Source organism: Rhopilema esculentum, chromosome 15 (assembly GCF_057945365.1).
Source record: "Rhopilema esculentum isolate cy_ngs chromosome 15, ASM5794536v1, whole genome shotgun sequence".
In the NCBI taxonomy this organism is placed as follows: domain Eukaryota; kingdom Metazoa; phylum Cnidaria; class Scyphozoa; order Rhizostomeae; family Rhizostomatidae; genus Rhopilema; species Rhopilema esculentum.
The window spans coordinates 4,911,545-4,927,547 of NC_142829.1; the positions used below are offsets into that span (position 1 = coordinate 4,911,545).

At 36.8% G+C, this 16,003-nt stretch overlaps 1 protein-coding gene across 1 annotated transcript; it reads left to right on the top strand.

The window, feature by feature from the left end:
* Positions 1–1,446: 1,446 nt before the first annotated feature.
* On the top strand, positions 1,447–13,031 carry LOC135685043 (malonyl-CoA decarboxylase, mitochondrial). The gene is made up of 13 exons (XM_065200773.2): positions 1,447–1,720; positions 3,279–3,446; positions 3,741–3,788; positions 4,410–4,505; positions 5,160–5,300; positions 6,248–6,400; positions 6,788–6,952; positions 7,293–7,377; positions 8,704–8,853; positions 9,384–9,475; positions 10,323–10,405; positions 11,193–11,239; positions 11,565–13,031. The coding sequence occupies exons 1-13, from the start codon at positions 1,508–1,510 to the stop codon at positions 11,762–11,764; spliced, it is 1,641 nt and encodes a 546-aa protein (XP_065056845.2). The 5' UTR covers positions 1,447–1,507; the 3' UTR covers positions 11,765–13,031.
* The last annotated feature ends 2,972 nt before the right edge of the window (positions 13,032–16,003 follow it).

The following is a 16,003-nucleotide window of genomic DNA, read 5'->3' on the forward strand; positions in this document are numbered from 1 at the left end:
CTATTTCCACCTGTTGTTGTTTTCACTTTATCGATAAGCTGCTGGTAGCAATTTGCAAATTCCAGCAATTCTGACATTCTATGAATTCGAAATCTTGAAAAAAGGCTCTTATTGCTCTTTTTCTTCCTCTTTGTGTCAACAAATCTTATTAGCATTGTTAAATCCTGATACAGATACAGATACTCTCTGTAACCAGATGAAAGTGACGACCCCTTGTCATCTCTCTTCTGAATTTCCTGTTTTAAATTTTACGTTATTTTCATTTACTGAAGCCCCTTCCCAATAATTGCAGCCTAAGCCTTATGTCCTGTATAATAGTGTACTATGTGGAAATAAATACAATGAGCAGCCGCCCCCCCCCCCCCAAATGAATTTCGTTCCCACAGCATTGTCTCTGACAGTCAGATACCCTGGGCATCAGAGCCACATAAATTAGAGAGCGGAAAAAGAAGATAAGAGTACGCTTGCTTGGCATTCTGTTTATGCGCTCGAAATTTTGTGGCTCTGGGACCCAGGGTACACGTAAGATTGAACACATGGCTGAAATAACGGAAACCAGGGTTAGGGTGGTTTGAAGCGCATGTATTGGGACTTTAATCGCAATATAATCAGTCTAGGGCATTAAGTATTTGACATTAAGTTAAAAAATTTTCTCCAACGCGGAAAGGCCCGTAAATTTTTTGTACACAGGGCCCGGTTGGCGATCGCCACTTAGCCACCCGGGCCAGACCGCCCCTGACCACACTCGTTGCTTGTAACTATTATTCAGCACAATGCGTCCCTCCCCGTATCTTTAGGCCTATAATATACCTTCGAAGTAAACTTTCACGACAAAGATTTCTAATTTGGCCTTACCAAGAGGAAAAAAATTTGATTCATATCAAATTATTTTTTTCTACAAATTCAATTTGACAAACTAAATATAAAACATTCGCACTGTCCTACTTATGCCATATTAGGTTCTAAACGACAGACAGAAAAATTCAAGAATAATATATCTAAAATGGTCTATATTATTAGGTAATAGACTTAAAAAGTTTTTTCTAATCTATATGAAGATAAAAACTGCAAACACATACTTTTCAACTTATAAAAACACGACAAGCCACTGCCATATTCCCCCCGTAACTGCGTAAACTAAAAGAGCCATAATTTTTAAAATTCTCTTTAAAAACCCCCAAAAAATTGTTATGTGTTGTTGATTTATATCTCCTCTTACTACCTGCATTAGAAAAGGCACTGAAATAGTTGTGAGCCACGAGAAAATCATTCATTAAAACAAGCAATTTTCCATACTGAACCCTATTGCAGCTCGCTTTTTGCCACTATTTAAAATGGCGGAAGTTAACAAATTTGCCTCACTCGGCAGTACGCAGCATGACCCGAGTTGGACATCTAGCGCCTTCGGCGCTTCTATATCATTGTGCTTTGTGCTTAAGATTCTCGATCTCGCTACGAGGCCAACTGCTACTACTTAGGCCCTGAAAGGGTTCAGTGTATACCAATCATGGCAAGTTCGAGTAGATCCATTTTCATTAAGAAAATTGCTAATTTGCATCTAATAAGACCGGTCGAGAGAAAAGCACTCTCACGAGGAGCCTGCAATATTTGTAAAACTGAAAGACATGTTGCCCGTATCTCGACATTATCACCAGGTAAACTACGCTCAAGGTTGATGTTCAAAGCCGACGGAAAGATATCTGTAGGGAAAACAAGGATGGTGAGAATTTTTCTTTATCATCTAAAGTTGTAAACCTTCAGTGGGATACATCTTTACCTTAGATAGAAAAATTCATGCATAATCACCGGGTTGTAGATCTTCCAAAGCAAGGATTAATTTAAGGGCTTTTTGGCGAGCACGGCTAAGCTAAATGTGACGACAAGTCCGTAATTGTGTTTATAACCCTAGATGATATACACAGGGCCGTCGGGAGCCAAGCCTTCTTGGGGGAGGGGGGGGGGGGTGTGGAATTCAAATTTACCTGATTGAAAAATAATTGCCTGAAATTCTTTAGTTGCTGTTGCAATCCTCTACAATACATTTTGTCAATCAATCTAAATTTGTATATAATTTGCAACTTTTATTTTTATATGATAATAAGAGCCATAGTTTTGTCAAATCTGTATATAGGGACAGGCAAAGGATATAGTTACTGCCCGTGGCGGCACCATGGTTGCGCCAAAGGACAAGAAAATTCAAATTTTGATGCTGGAAAATGCACTCTTTTGAGCAAATTTCTCTTAAGCAATCCTCTAATCCTATTGAAAGTTCTTGAAAATTCTATTGAAAAATTGCAAAATTTTTGCAAACAAATTGAACAGCAGATAAAAACAACTGGTACAAGTTCCCAATGGTCTTGAAAAATACAATGTTGTCAGTTACTTCTAAAGCTGAGTAAAAAGCAACACTGGTTGTCAATTTAGAACACTCTTTTCATCTTAGCATGTCTTTTGAATGTTAAAAAAGTTCTAGAGCTCATAGTGAATTGCAGTTGATGCTTTACCTAGAAACTTTAGGGGAAATGAAAGAGCATCATGAAATACCTCTAAATTTGCAAATTCAGTTTTAAGCATTACAAATTGGCTGAGATATGGGCACATGAGCACAGGCTCTTGCCCTGTCAAACCTCTGTTATTTGGTCTTGGTTGATAATTTTATGAACCAGGCCAGAATAAAAGTAATCCAGTTAGCAATATTTAAACCTTCCATTGGCCATATCTTGCCCAATTTTGAGCATATCTAACTGATTTTGCATATTAAGAGGTATTTTATGCTGTTCTTTCAGATTATGTGGTCATATTTAGACATTTTAAAAAGATTTTTGATGACCTCACACTTTTGATACTCTATTGAGATACTATTGGGGGTGTTACACCCCCTACACCTTCTGGTTGTGATGCCCCTAAATATACAGGGAATTTTGCATAACCATCTAGCAAACTGCCTAACCAAAAGCTTTTTTGCTTACCTTTGGTGATTACCTGACATTTATACTTAGAGGAGTGTCAGACAAAAACTACTTGAGTATGCTATGTTTAGCTTCTCTGTGCTATCTTGAAACTTTCTAAACCAACAAAATGAAAATGAGTAAAACATTCATAATTAGTCTAAATTGTTTTAGGATGAACCTAAAAACAAGTTAGACTTATGCTCCTTTTCTTTCATCTCATTTATTTTGATTTGTTGACTATACTGTCATTTATTCATAACAACAATATTTCAGTGAAGTAACTGTCATTTTCTTATGGTCACACTGAAACATTAATGATTTTTCCAGAACTCAACTGATGGGTCATGGAGCAGGTTGGTTGAATCAGTTGTGCAATCATCCTCAAGCTTGGGATCTATCACTTCAGAAGGTTCCAGTCTTCAAAGAGTGAGAGGACAATTGCAAAGAGCCTTGGCTGCTAGAAGATCACATGAGCAAGGAAATCTTCTCCCCAGTGTAAGATAAAAAATATAATGCTTAATTATTTTTTTGATTATTTCCAACATTTTTTTTGTTGATATTGCCTATCATTCCCCTAATCTTTGTTAAATAAAACAGTTAATGAATAGATTGATTTCTAGTGTACAGATGCCTTATTTAACTGCAGTAGCCACTGTTTGTCGGCAGATCAATAACTTATTGTTACAGTGAAGGAATTTATTGGTAGTTACTGGCTGTGAAAATAGCTCATAACTGTCATTTCAAATGATTTAACTCTTATTCTACTTCTCTTAAATTTTGTATTGACAGGTTATAGCATCAGAGTTCTGTAGGATCTATTCATCATTCGAAGAACTGGTATGAGATTAAAATCTTATTTTTCTGTGTGATTACTTTGCATTCTTTATTGTTTTACATTGAGAATGTTCTAAAATCTTTCATAAGCTTGGGGCCTTGAACCCCCTCTCATTAATTTCTTGGTAATCATTTTTTTGTACAAAGCATTTGAATTAATTGCTCTGCCCTTTTTTGTTAAAAAGTATTGCCACAAGCTGCTTGTATTGATAAGCTTATAAAGGCAATCACAAATCTAACAATATTTATTTAAAGGCAGTCTGTCCTCTATTGTGCTTAAATTTATTTTCATAGGAGTGAAATTCACGCACTGTTGAGCTTGATCAGTAATTAAGTACTTTAAACCAGTCAGAGACAACTTTGATTCCAGAGCTTCACCCCAAGGGTGATCACCCCAAGGAAACAAAAGTGCTTTTAAAAAAAGGGACTTTTATTTCTTTCTATAACCTCTAATTCAATCTCTGTCATGTAATCTGTTTGTTTTTGATAGAATATTTGCCAATCATTTGCCAATCATTTGCCACATTAAACTACACTGACATGATCCAACTCCTCTGTAGACTGTTTCCTTAGTTTTTATCATCAAGATAATTTCAATTGTAGTTAATATTATTTTCTCTCAAGGATGACAAGCTTTCATTTTTCTCGCTGATATCATCAAATCTGGTTGCAGATGAGGAACAGATTTCAAAGGCCATTAATTTTTACAAAAATGCAGGAGTAAGTGTGAAGGATTAGAAATTTCTTGTAATGATTTAAAATTATGATGCTATTCTGAACATTTTGTTAATCTTAGTAAATTGACTTGTTAAACATCCATCTTTGCATCTGCTAGTTATATTAGGTATCTTGTCAAGAAATGAGAGATAACTTGCTATTTGCTTGCTCTTCTACCAAAAATAATGAATATTGCCACCTAGTAGTTGCAATAAACAAATTATTGCCATTTTGAAGAGTATTATGCAACTTTTGGGAATTTTTCCCATAACAAATCAACAGGTTTAATGTAATCATACATTAAATATATTACTGTTAGGGATGTCTGTGGGTGTCTAAAAAAATTGTCTTTCAGAATGAAGGGTTTTAAATTTTCTGTTCTGCAGCAATCAAAATTCATTTTTAAATCTTATATAGAAAACATCTTAAGCCAATCTGCTGGAATTTTGTTAACTATTGATAAAATAACTTGATGAGTTTTGTGTTGCTTTGCATGCTCTTAAATGTATTTTTATATGATCTTATTTTACCAAAGTTAAAAGATATTTTTCTTGCATTTGGCCAATAGTTTGAGGTAAATGTTAAAAAATTTCATTTTCTGTAAGCTATAGAAATCATAACTCTGATTTTAGTAAAAAATTTTAATTCCTTACACAGTCCAGAGGAGAGGCTGCAGTCTTCAAAGCAGTTGAACGTCTTGCAAGCAGCCTGGAACCAGCTTATAAGCACTTGATTAAGGACATTGGTCACCTGGAGGAAGGGGTGAAGTTTCTTGTCAATATGAGGAAGGACCTACTGGTATGTATACATTCCACTGAAGTAATGTCTAGATAAGGAAAAACGCACAACTTTTGTTGTACTAATATTGTATTAAGTTATATCAAAGACCATATATCTAGAACCCTTTTTCTCTGTGACAATATGATATTTATACGTGTTAAAGACAGACCTCAATTATATATTGATGCTTTCTTACAGTCAACCCTATTATTTTAAATGTGCCTTGGCGTATCGCCTGGTACCCATTCAATCTTGTATCCGTTGAAAGCTGGCTCAATGGTAAAAGTGTTGGCTCAAAGACTCGAGGAAATGTAGTTCTAGTGACTGACATGACCAAACTTTTTCTTAGAGTGAAGAGAGTCGCCAGGTGTGATGCTAAGCTTAAGAATAACGAGTTGTGGTCACATCGAGAGGAAGGACCATGACACTGTTCTAAAAGCGCAGCTTCTCCATATCCTAAAAACTACCACTGGAAGCGCAGTAGTAACAAATACAAAAAGCATATCACATAGAAATCTGTGACAAATCATCACTACTTTGCAACCAAGACACCCTTTGTAAAATACAATTTCTGTCAAAATCGCTTTTGAAAAATATAAGAATCCTGCCCAATTGCAACTACAGAACTTTTTAGGAATTGACTCTATGCGTCATTCCGCATAAAAAAATAAAAACAAAGTTTATCGTGTGAAATTTATTAAAATTGGTTCCTGAAACACGTTTTTAATTTAAACGAATTTACACCAGCAGCTAGCAATGCAATATATTTGATAAAATGATCATCTTTGGTATTTTAAAATTTGCAAAATATTTTTCTTGAAGATTTGCAAAGATAATCTTTGCCTACCCATGTTAATCAACAGTGCTTTCTTAATCAATATTGAAGATATATTTCTGGGTAAAGATGGCCTGTCTATATGGGCGATATATTACCTACTGTTTTTAAAAATTGATTTGAATTCTAGGGCCTTATGAAAAGTGACAGAGCTGCTGCTAGTGTCCCACAGTTGCATGCTTTCGAAAGACACTTAAAACAGCATTTAGCACAATGGTTTTCAGCTGGGTTTCTCAACCTTGAACGAGTAACATGGAATTCACCAGCCGCTCTTCTAGAGAAGGTTGGTTGATTCACCTTTTTATAATAATGCTAGAAGGTTTCATTTACTCAAATTTTCAGAAGTTACATTAACGTTCTGTATGACAGACCTCGTTTCAAATGCAGCTTGATCTCAAGGCTTTCTGATACGAAACTTGAAATTGGCCTGAAAAAGCGATTATTGCGATCACGGTGACAATATTGTTGTGTACGCTGATTTAAATCAGCATTTGCATTTTGGCTTTCTTTTTCCTTTTCACTTTATACTTTTCATTCTATTATTTCACTTTGTGCAAGTCATTTGAATGTGTTGTAGTGGTACCAGCCTCTACTTGAAATAGGTCTTTTGTGCAGCGTGACGTAACTTCTCGTGTACTTGGGGTTATTTATTTTTCAATTGTGTCTACAGGTTATGGCTTATGAGCAAGTGCATCCGACCACAGGCTGGGACGACTTCAAAAGACGGTTAAATGAGGACAGAAGATGTTTTATATTCACTCACAGACTTCTTCCTGGAGAACCGTTGGTTATATTGCATACAGCTTTGGGTGACCATCTTAGATTCAACATGGAGGTGAGAAATAAGCCTAGTTTTTAGCAAAGTGAACCTGAAAGATCTTTAAAGAGGACTATGCCGGGTGACTTTCTTCTGGCTGAATTTTCCCAAGTTTTCGCAAATTCTAGTTATGTTGAACAACATGGCATGGCCTTTTCAATCAGAAGTGGAAAATTTCTTATGTTTAGTATCTATTTGTATTTGTTTCCTTGTGTTGTTTCACTGTAAAATGTTTTGTGATTACTAATCGTATCTATTTAGTTAATCAGTAAAACGTTTAAAAAGCAGGTACCTTCTTTACAAAGTTACTCAAAGACAAAAATATGAAATATGATTGTATATTGATACATTGTTTTAGGGCATACATACCCCACCAGAAATCAATAGGACTCCGGACAGTGTCACGTCTGCAACATTTTATACAATATCGTCTACACAGAAAGGTGATTTTGTTTTCTTAACGAATTTCCAATGATACTCATAAACTGAGTTTATTAGGAATATTTTATAGGCATTTTTACAAAAATATTCGAAGTAACATAGTATTCTATTAATATTTAGACGGTAATTGTCAACTTCTAAAAAACTAAAAGCTAGTGGAGAGATTGAATATTTAGATTCAAGGGATTTGAAATACAGTGGAACCGCCATGGACACCTGTCAACAACCATGGACACCTCTCAACAACCATGGACACTTCTCAACAACCATGGACACTTCTCAACAACCATGGACACTTCTCAATGACCAGGGACACTTCTCAACAACCATGGACGCCTCTCAACAACCAGGGACACTTCTCAATAACCATGAACACCTCTCAACAACCAGGGACACTTCTGAACAACAAGGGACACTTTTCAACAACAAGGGACACTTCTCAACAACAAGGGACACTTCTCAACAACCAGGGACACTTCTCAACAACAAGGGACACTTCTCAACAACCAGAGACAGTTCTTAACAACCAGGCACATTTCTCAACAACAAGGGACACTTCTCAACAACCAGGGACACTTCTCAACAACAAGGGACACTTCTCAACAACCATGAACACCTCTCAACAACCAGGGACACTTCTCAACAACCAGGGACACTTCTCAACAACCAGGGACACTTCTCAACAACCATGGACACTTCTCAACAACCATGGACACTTCTCAACAACCATGGACACTTCTCAACAACCAGGGACACTTCTCAACAACCAGGGACACTTCTCAATAACCAGGGACACTTCTCAACAACCAGGGACGCCTCTCAACAACAAACACCTCTCAACAACCTTGGACACCTCGCGAAAATATAGTTATTTCTCTAAAATATAAAAAAAGTGGCATTTCTAGAGATTTTGCGGTACCAGGAACAGAAGAAGGGTGGCTGATGAGATTTTTTAAATCCAAATTACTTCCAGAAAAGACTTCAACCGTCACTGAATCATCTTGCTCTTGGTTCTTATAACATTGTCCTTCGCTCTCAACCTCTATGCTCCCAAGACTATGGCTTGTTCTGCATTTAGTTTGAATTTTGTTTTAAGTTTTTATAAATTGAGATCTAATGTCTTCTCTTCGTTTTGTTTGCTATTGACTGTCATCATTTTTCTACTTTATTTTATGCATTTATAGATTTTTTAATTAGAAATATTTCTTCTCCTTATCGTAAAATTGATTACAAACAAATGCACTGTGCTGCACCTTTTGTGTTTTATCTTTAAATATCACGTGAAATCTTAATTACAGGTCTCATAATTACACGTTTTTTTATTGCAGGTCTCTCAGGGATAGACCTTGGTAATTATCTGATCAAGGTTGTAGTTCAAGAACTGAAAAAGGAGTTCCCTACTTTAGTGAATCTTGGCACTTTATCGCCAATTCCTGGATTTGCGAAATGGCTAAGCCAAAAGCTCAAAACTGACCCAGGTAAACTTTCATGGAACAGCTTTATCGCTTTAATGTCTTAACAAAACTTACAATTACGATCAAGAGGGTTTGATTTGAGATAAATAGAGTCTCATTTTCGGTAAGAATAACCAATATCAAAGGGATACATGTATATAGTTCCTGTTTTTGTTGGTAGAATTCTGTCTGGTTTTCTTAACCGACAAAGGCACTTCTTGTCTGTTAAATTTCTTTAAGATGAATTTTGCACAAGTTGATAAGAGACCCAAAAGCCAATTCTATTTTCGTAGATTACTTCTTCTATGTTTTTGAAAATGCCTCGTCGAAGTTTTAGTACGATATTCACAGAACTACGCTGCTCTAGTCTAATCTCGTATTCATTTATTCTAAAACGTATTTTAAAAGTTTGAATGAGAATCGATAGGCAATCACACCAATCATTTTTGCTTGCTTGTGAATTTTTACATTTTTGCTTTCATATTTTACAATACTTTTGCTGTCTTGGCTGCTGTCTTGACTTGAATGTGTCAATTTTATATGATTTTCTATAGGAAATATAAATCATTTTCTGGAGAAGCATGGCTTGCTAGGCGAGATCATTTCTGGTGAAGCCTCAGCTGATCAGATCTCGACTTTGATAAAGGTAGGCCCCCAAATTGTCTGTATTACTTCTTTAGCATTCTGTTACGACAATTCATCTATTTTGTTTTCATCAACATCTTCACATCACAGAATTCAATAGTTCAGGAAATGTATACTTCCGTAACAAAATTGGATAGCACTATTTGTGCCAGCTTACTTTGTATTTCATTGTTAATGATAACTCAGCCATAAAGGAACGAATTCACCCCGTTCGATGCAATTTCTTCTTTTTCTTCGGATCGTTTTCTTCACATTACACTAGACGTTCACATTTTTATGGTTCTTCTTAAGATGATTTGTATCTTGTGCAAGTTAACCTTGATCATCGCATCATGCGTGAAAATTGGAGTAGCAACTTAAAACCGTCCTGTTCTATGCCTTTGTGACCCTTTGTCCGGTAAACATCGAACCCTTTGTGACCGGTAAACAGTAATTTTCATTCTTGTGCAACTTAGGTATGTTTCGATGCCTTTTGTTGCGTACACTTTTTCGCGTACTTTGGATTCATGAATCTATGAAAATTGCGCAGGCATAACTCATTGATAAAAATGATCCCTTGGTGCAAGAATCCTCGTTGAAATAAGCATACATCGTCTCCTCCAAAATTTGTCTTTATTTTCGCACTTTGTTGTTACATTAATTGCTCGGTTGTGCATGAGAACGATAAAAATGTTCTGGAAGACTGGGCAATGATAGGTCAAGATTTTATGTGCCGGTCAAAGCCAAGCGTTGAACAATAACTTGAAGGAAAAACTTATAGCGCTAATAATTACGTGACATGGCTTATGTCCTTAAACGCAATTCTTCTGTACAATGTCTTACCAATTAGATTTCTGTGTCTTTCAAAGGAAATCGAGGGTGGCAACGCTCAAGAGACAACAAAAATGGATTCTACGAAACTACAACATTGTTTAATGGAACTTTGTGCACGGTATTTTGTTCTTTAGTTTTTTGCGAAATTTCATTGTTATGAATAACTCAGAGGAAAATAGTGCAGAATCACTCTCATCTCGTTCGCTGTTAGGTCATAATCAGATGACTATGTTTTAACTAATATGGTGATCAATTTGCATCGCACAGTCAATTATGTCTAAGTGGAGCAATGTTCAAAATTGTAAAAAAAATTGCCAATGAATTAGTCTATGATTGTTTGAAATATCTTTTTCCCGGGGGGAGGACACTCCCATTATGGCCTAACAGATGGAGTATGGTCAGCGTCAAAGAGGGCCAAAGCAAAAGTGCTAAAAATTACCCTAAAACGCTAGTCTTTTTTGACAATAACCCTCAAATGGTAGTAGAAGAACCGAAATTGTGCCGTTGGTAGCATTCATTTCTTTGTGCTCGCCTGGTCCTTCTTTGAAGAATTTTTTCGCCATTCACTGTTGTTAAATCGGGAAAAATACGATCTTTTAAATTTTCCTTAATAAATTGCAAACTAAGCTAAGCAGCTGAGTTAAAGCTCCCCCTATACGGTAGCAAATACTTGAAATTCTCCAAATGGTAGTGTTATTAACGAAACTGGGCCATTTGGTAGCCTTTTGATAATCAACTGGACCCCACTGTCAGGCCCGAATGGGAGTACCCCCCCCCCCCCCCTGGGAGCTTTTTGACTGTTCTTTGCTTTTCGAATGATACACCTTGAAATGTTATCGAATAATCTACCAGTTCCTCCTTCTTTAGACTTGATGACAAACATAGGTTCTTTGTTTCTTTTAAAGATATCTGTATTGCGAGAAACGAAGAGGATTTGCACTGGACCCAGTTGGTATGTGTTCTCTTCGTTCGTCGTTGATTTAACAAGTGCACGAATTTAAGAATTTCCTTGATATTAGAGATACTCTAGAAACCTGTAAAGGTATTAAGGCGCTGGTAATCCTGTAATTGGTCATGGTTTTTTGGAAGCTTTTAAAGGACACTTTTCAATGCAGTCATTGATTCAAGTTTTGACTGAAGTTTACAAATGATTTTTCAACTAAAAATGCTTTAACTCAAGTTTAACAAAAATGATCTTTTACTCTTGATGTATCCTTCTGGTCTGACATCGGGTCTGCACCCAACCGCCTCATTAATTGTAGCACCTTTAATTCCAGCAAATTTTCATCTACGCAACGGTGCTATCATGTGGCGATTAAACTGGATGGCTGACAAAAGCGCACGTGGTATGAATAGATCTTATGGAATGATGGTGAACTATAAGTATGACCTTGCTCATATTGAGCGTAATAACAAACAGTACATTATTGATGGTATAATAGCAACTTCAGACTCAGTTTATCAACTTGTTAAGTGAGTACCTCCTTGCATAAAATGCATAGTATACGTTAAGTCATAAAATGTAATCAAACATTTTAGTCCAGCATTGTTTGTAGCATCAATAGCAAATTGTGTGTCAAAAGCATAGTTGAGAAATACATGGCAAAAAAGGGCTCTGCAAGTTCCGTTCGAATGTTTTCGATTTTTATTCGAAATTTTTTGGTGATAATGTTAGTGATTAAATATTCCTGAAAGACTTTTTCAATGAATTTTTTACTTATAAAGATTCCCTCAACAATCTTAGACAAAAGTTTTGAGCAAAGTTCTTAAAATCCAGGGAGTTATTGTAACAGAAATTCCCTCCGTCAAATCAATATGATAACTGTGGCCATAGAAGGTTAAAGCAAACAAGCAACTTCAATTTTGAAAAAGCAGGAATGGGGAAAGATTTTTACAATTTTTGAAAAGTTTTGATTTTGATAGAATTATGTGAATTTACTTAACGTAGGGTGCGTTAAAAGTGATGACTTGAAGGCCGAACTGCACTTCAGTCTTTTGTTTGTCCACCTACGCGTGCGCTGTGCAGTTTTCTGATCTGATTGGCTCAATGCTGCTTGTTCGTGGGACAGGTAGTAAGATCTCAAGGTTTTACCATAGTGAAGGAAATTTGTTCTCTGCGACCAAAGCCATCTAAATGTCTATGCTCGGTCGCTGTCCTCTTGCAAACCAAAGATTGCAGTAGAAGGGGGCTTTAAAATTCAAGCGCCATGTTAATACTTCTTTCTGTCATTATTTCCTTATAGTTATTGTCATTTAATATAGTATAGTATACTATCCTTTTTGTTTGTCGTTTTGTGTTCTGACAACCGTCAGATGTTTGTACCTGTTATATTTCGATTTGTCAAAATGATTTTGTTATTTAGTGCGCAATACAAAGCCAAAGAAAATGATTTTGTTATATTTCGATTTGTCAAAATGATTTTGTTATTTAGTGCGCAATACAAAGCCAAAGAAAATGATTTTGTTATATTTCGATTTGTCAAAATGATTTTGTTATTTAGTGCGCAATACAAAGCCAAAGAAAATGATTTTGTTATATTTCGATTGTCAAAATAATTTTGTTATTTAGTGCGCAATACAAAGCCAAAGAAAACTTAATCGCAAAGAAATTATATGTAGTGAATTGCATTTCTTAAAGGAATATTTTGTGTAATCTCGGTTAAACCAATTTTCTTAAAGATCTCAAATAGAATGTATATTACAATTCTTATCTTTTTATGATATCTTTATCTTTTATTCTGTAATGCATAGTTTATCTGTGATTCCGTCCTCATTTTGCAAATCTGATTCGCAAGTTATTTCCGGTTCTGCGATCGTTCGAATTTTGTCTCTGTGACTCCTTGCGTATAGAATATTGAGAACGAGGGCGATTATAGCTGCTATAAGCATGAACGAGGCGAATATGAAAAATACAGCGCCTGGAAATATCGGTGCTAGCTTAGCATACGAAAGTGGTGCTGCGAAGCATGCCAGTACGGAGGAGAATGTTTCTACCATGGAAACAAGTCCGAGCATGGCACCAACCGTAGATGGTTTGGACATCTTGGAGAGAAACGCCCTAATTGCTGGTATGCTGAGTGTACAAATCGCATGGAGTATCTGAATTAGATAGAGCACTGTCAAAGAGCGAACCAGTGCCATTGAAATGAAGTAGACAATGCTCACAGTTGATGACACCAAAACCGTCACCAGGTCATCGGTCCTGCAAAGTCTTTGGAATATCATGTTAAACAATATCAGGCCAATGACCGCTATCGAACCGTTTTGAAATGCCATTACCAAACCAACATTCAAAGGGCGTAAATAGAATGGCTCATTTCTTAGGAATATCATTATAAAGTTCAGTTCTCCAGTATTGGAAAATGTTGTCAATGCCAAAACAACAAGCAGAGCTACTTGCAATCTGACATTCTTTGACGCCTTCACCGCGCGGCGAATTCGGTTTAGATTCTTAAACGGATTCGCTGCATCTTTGAGTCTTTTAACTGAAAATCGAGGACGATTACGCGTGGAGATGCTTTCTCTTCTGTCTTTCACTTCTTCATTATTGTCTCTAATTTGATTTGCATTTATTCTCGCATCTGTTTGGTTTTGAACATCAACCATTCTGAGGCTAAAGTTATTTTTTTGTTGTGTACTGTCTTTGTTCAACGGTACTGTTTCCAGCACTTTTACCGCGTTGGCTTTTTCCTGGTCGAGTAAATCAGGCTTGTCTTCCACAATCTTTGATGCATGATCGTCTAAATCATCTTCATTATCAGTTGCATACGATATTACCTCTAGTGCACTTTCCTCTCCGTCGACGATGGTTTCCATGCCATCGCGCGACAAATACAAAGGCGTTATTCGGGAACCAGCGTCTGCGAATGATATAGACTTGCGACTGCACTCTTTGTCGATCTTTCGTGTTTTATTGACGTATCCTATTTCAGAGTTCGTCAGCATGAATGCCGCAGCCGAATCGGTGAAAGCTTGACTCGATATGGCCCTTGCGATTACAGATTTCCTCGGTTCAATAGTCGTCCGTTTTGTCTCCGGTTTGATGAAGAAGAACCAGTTGATCAAAGCAAGAGTTACCAATCCGAGCACTGTTGTGTATATTCCGAAGTATCCAAATTCTTCGATTATGAAACCGCTTATAAGCGTGGCAGTAAAACCGGCCAGGACCGCCGAGGCGTCTATTAACGTTATCCGCAAAGTTCGTTGTTCGTACGGGGTGATTTCAGATATATATGCCGTAGCAAACACTATTAAGCCACCAAAACCACCAACCAGCCCTGGAATAGGCCCGATCAACAGAAGTATCCATGTCTGGAAAGAATTGCCATCTTTTAGAACGAGAAGCATGAAACTACTTCGGAAGACAAGACTCAACGGTACAAGAAACATCGCGCGATAACTGCCGAACACGTCAGTTAGTGTACCGATTGTTGGTAATGCTAAAAGCGTTACAAAATTAGATATAACTTTGTACACTGCAATCCATATTGCTGTATCTTCTTGCACCTTTTCATAATCGCTCTTGAACTGGCCTTTGTACATAGCCTTGCATTTTTCGTCGTCATACTTTTCGCTGCACCGGTTTTCCAGTATCAGCTGCGGTGTAGAAACGATACTGAGAAAGAACCCCGTCATGCATAGGTAAACGAATGGCTCGACAGTCAAAAAAGGTATCTTCAAATTCATAATTGTACACGAGGATGTATCTAGCAAAGCTTTTCTGTTATGTCCAGTAAGCTTTTGCAGTGCTGCTCTCCGTCATGTGTCTTTTAGAATCCAGGACTTCATTGGATCTAAAAAATTCGATTTATAGATTAAAGAACAGCACTGCCCTTCAGCTAACAAAATAAACCAAATGCATAAAATTTCCCAAAATTTGTAAAATTTTACTCTTAATGTTATCCCTCAGAGTACATTTTGGTTCACGTGAATGTTTTGTTTTGTGTACTGAGAGTGAAGTTTTGTTTTACTTGCAAAGACTTGGCCTTGGATGTTTCCACCACCCGGAATATGCCAAGTAAAATTCAATATGCCAAGTACGGTTAATAGGGCCTAGTATTAAATTGTATGAAAGAAAATAGGATTGTATTGTAGGCTGTAGTGTCATAGCATTTTACAGCTGATCAAATGCGGATTTAGATTTCTTGATTTGTTGCAAAGTGTAAGGCCCTGCCGGGAGATTGGTTGCAGACTTCAATGGAAAAGAAATCTACTGAAGGCTGCAAGTGCATTTTACTACAATACTTTTCTCATGAAAATCTTGTGGTATGGCTCCAAATTTTGGTCCAAAGTAGAAATGGTGTTTTTTATTTTTTGAAAAAGTTGTGTTCGACTATGTACGACGTTGCTTACAGGTGGCTTTCTCTATAATACATTACAGGGCATTAAGAAATCTTCTTTCGACATTCAATCGCAAACTGCGAAGTAAAGTGTGGGGTCGAAACCCGACAAACTTTGTAGCTGTGGTTGCGGAGCAAGTAGACACCAGTGTAAAACTTTTGCGTGAGTACTCTGCCCAATCCGATACATATCCGCCCGATCGCAAAAGCGCAGCGAAAGCATATCGGATTGGGTCCCCATCGTGTAAACAGAATGCCTATATGTCATGAAACGATGTGGAGTGAATCCGGTATCCTGTAAATGGGACCTTACTTTCTTAAAATTATCGGCCTTTCTTGGTACATGGTTTTCCAACGCGTTCATTGGTTAATGTTAT

Excerpts from the sequence above, each read along its gene's own strand:
- LOC135685043 (XM_065200773.2), top strand. The coding sequence starts at position 1,508 with ATGGCAAGTTCGAGTAGATCCATTTTCATTAAGAAAATTGCTAATTTG. Across the intron at positions 6,953-7,292 it reads ATCTTAGATTCAACATGGAG|GGCATACATACCCCACCAGA; the intron begins GTGAGAAATAAG and ends ACATTGTTTTAG. Across the intron at positions 9,476-10,322 it reads AGATCTCGACTTTGATAAAG|GAAATCGAGGGTGGCAACGC; the intron begins GTAGGCCCCCAA and ends TGTCTTTCAAAG.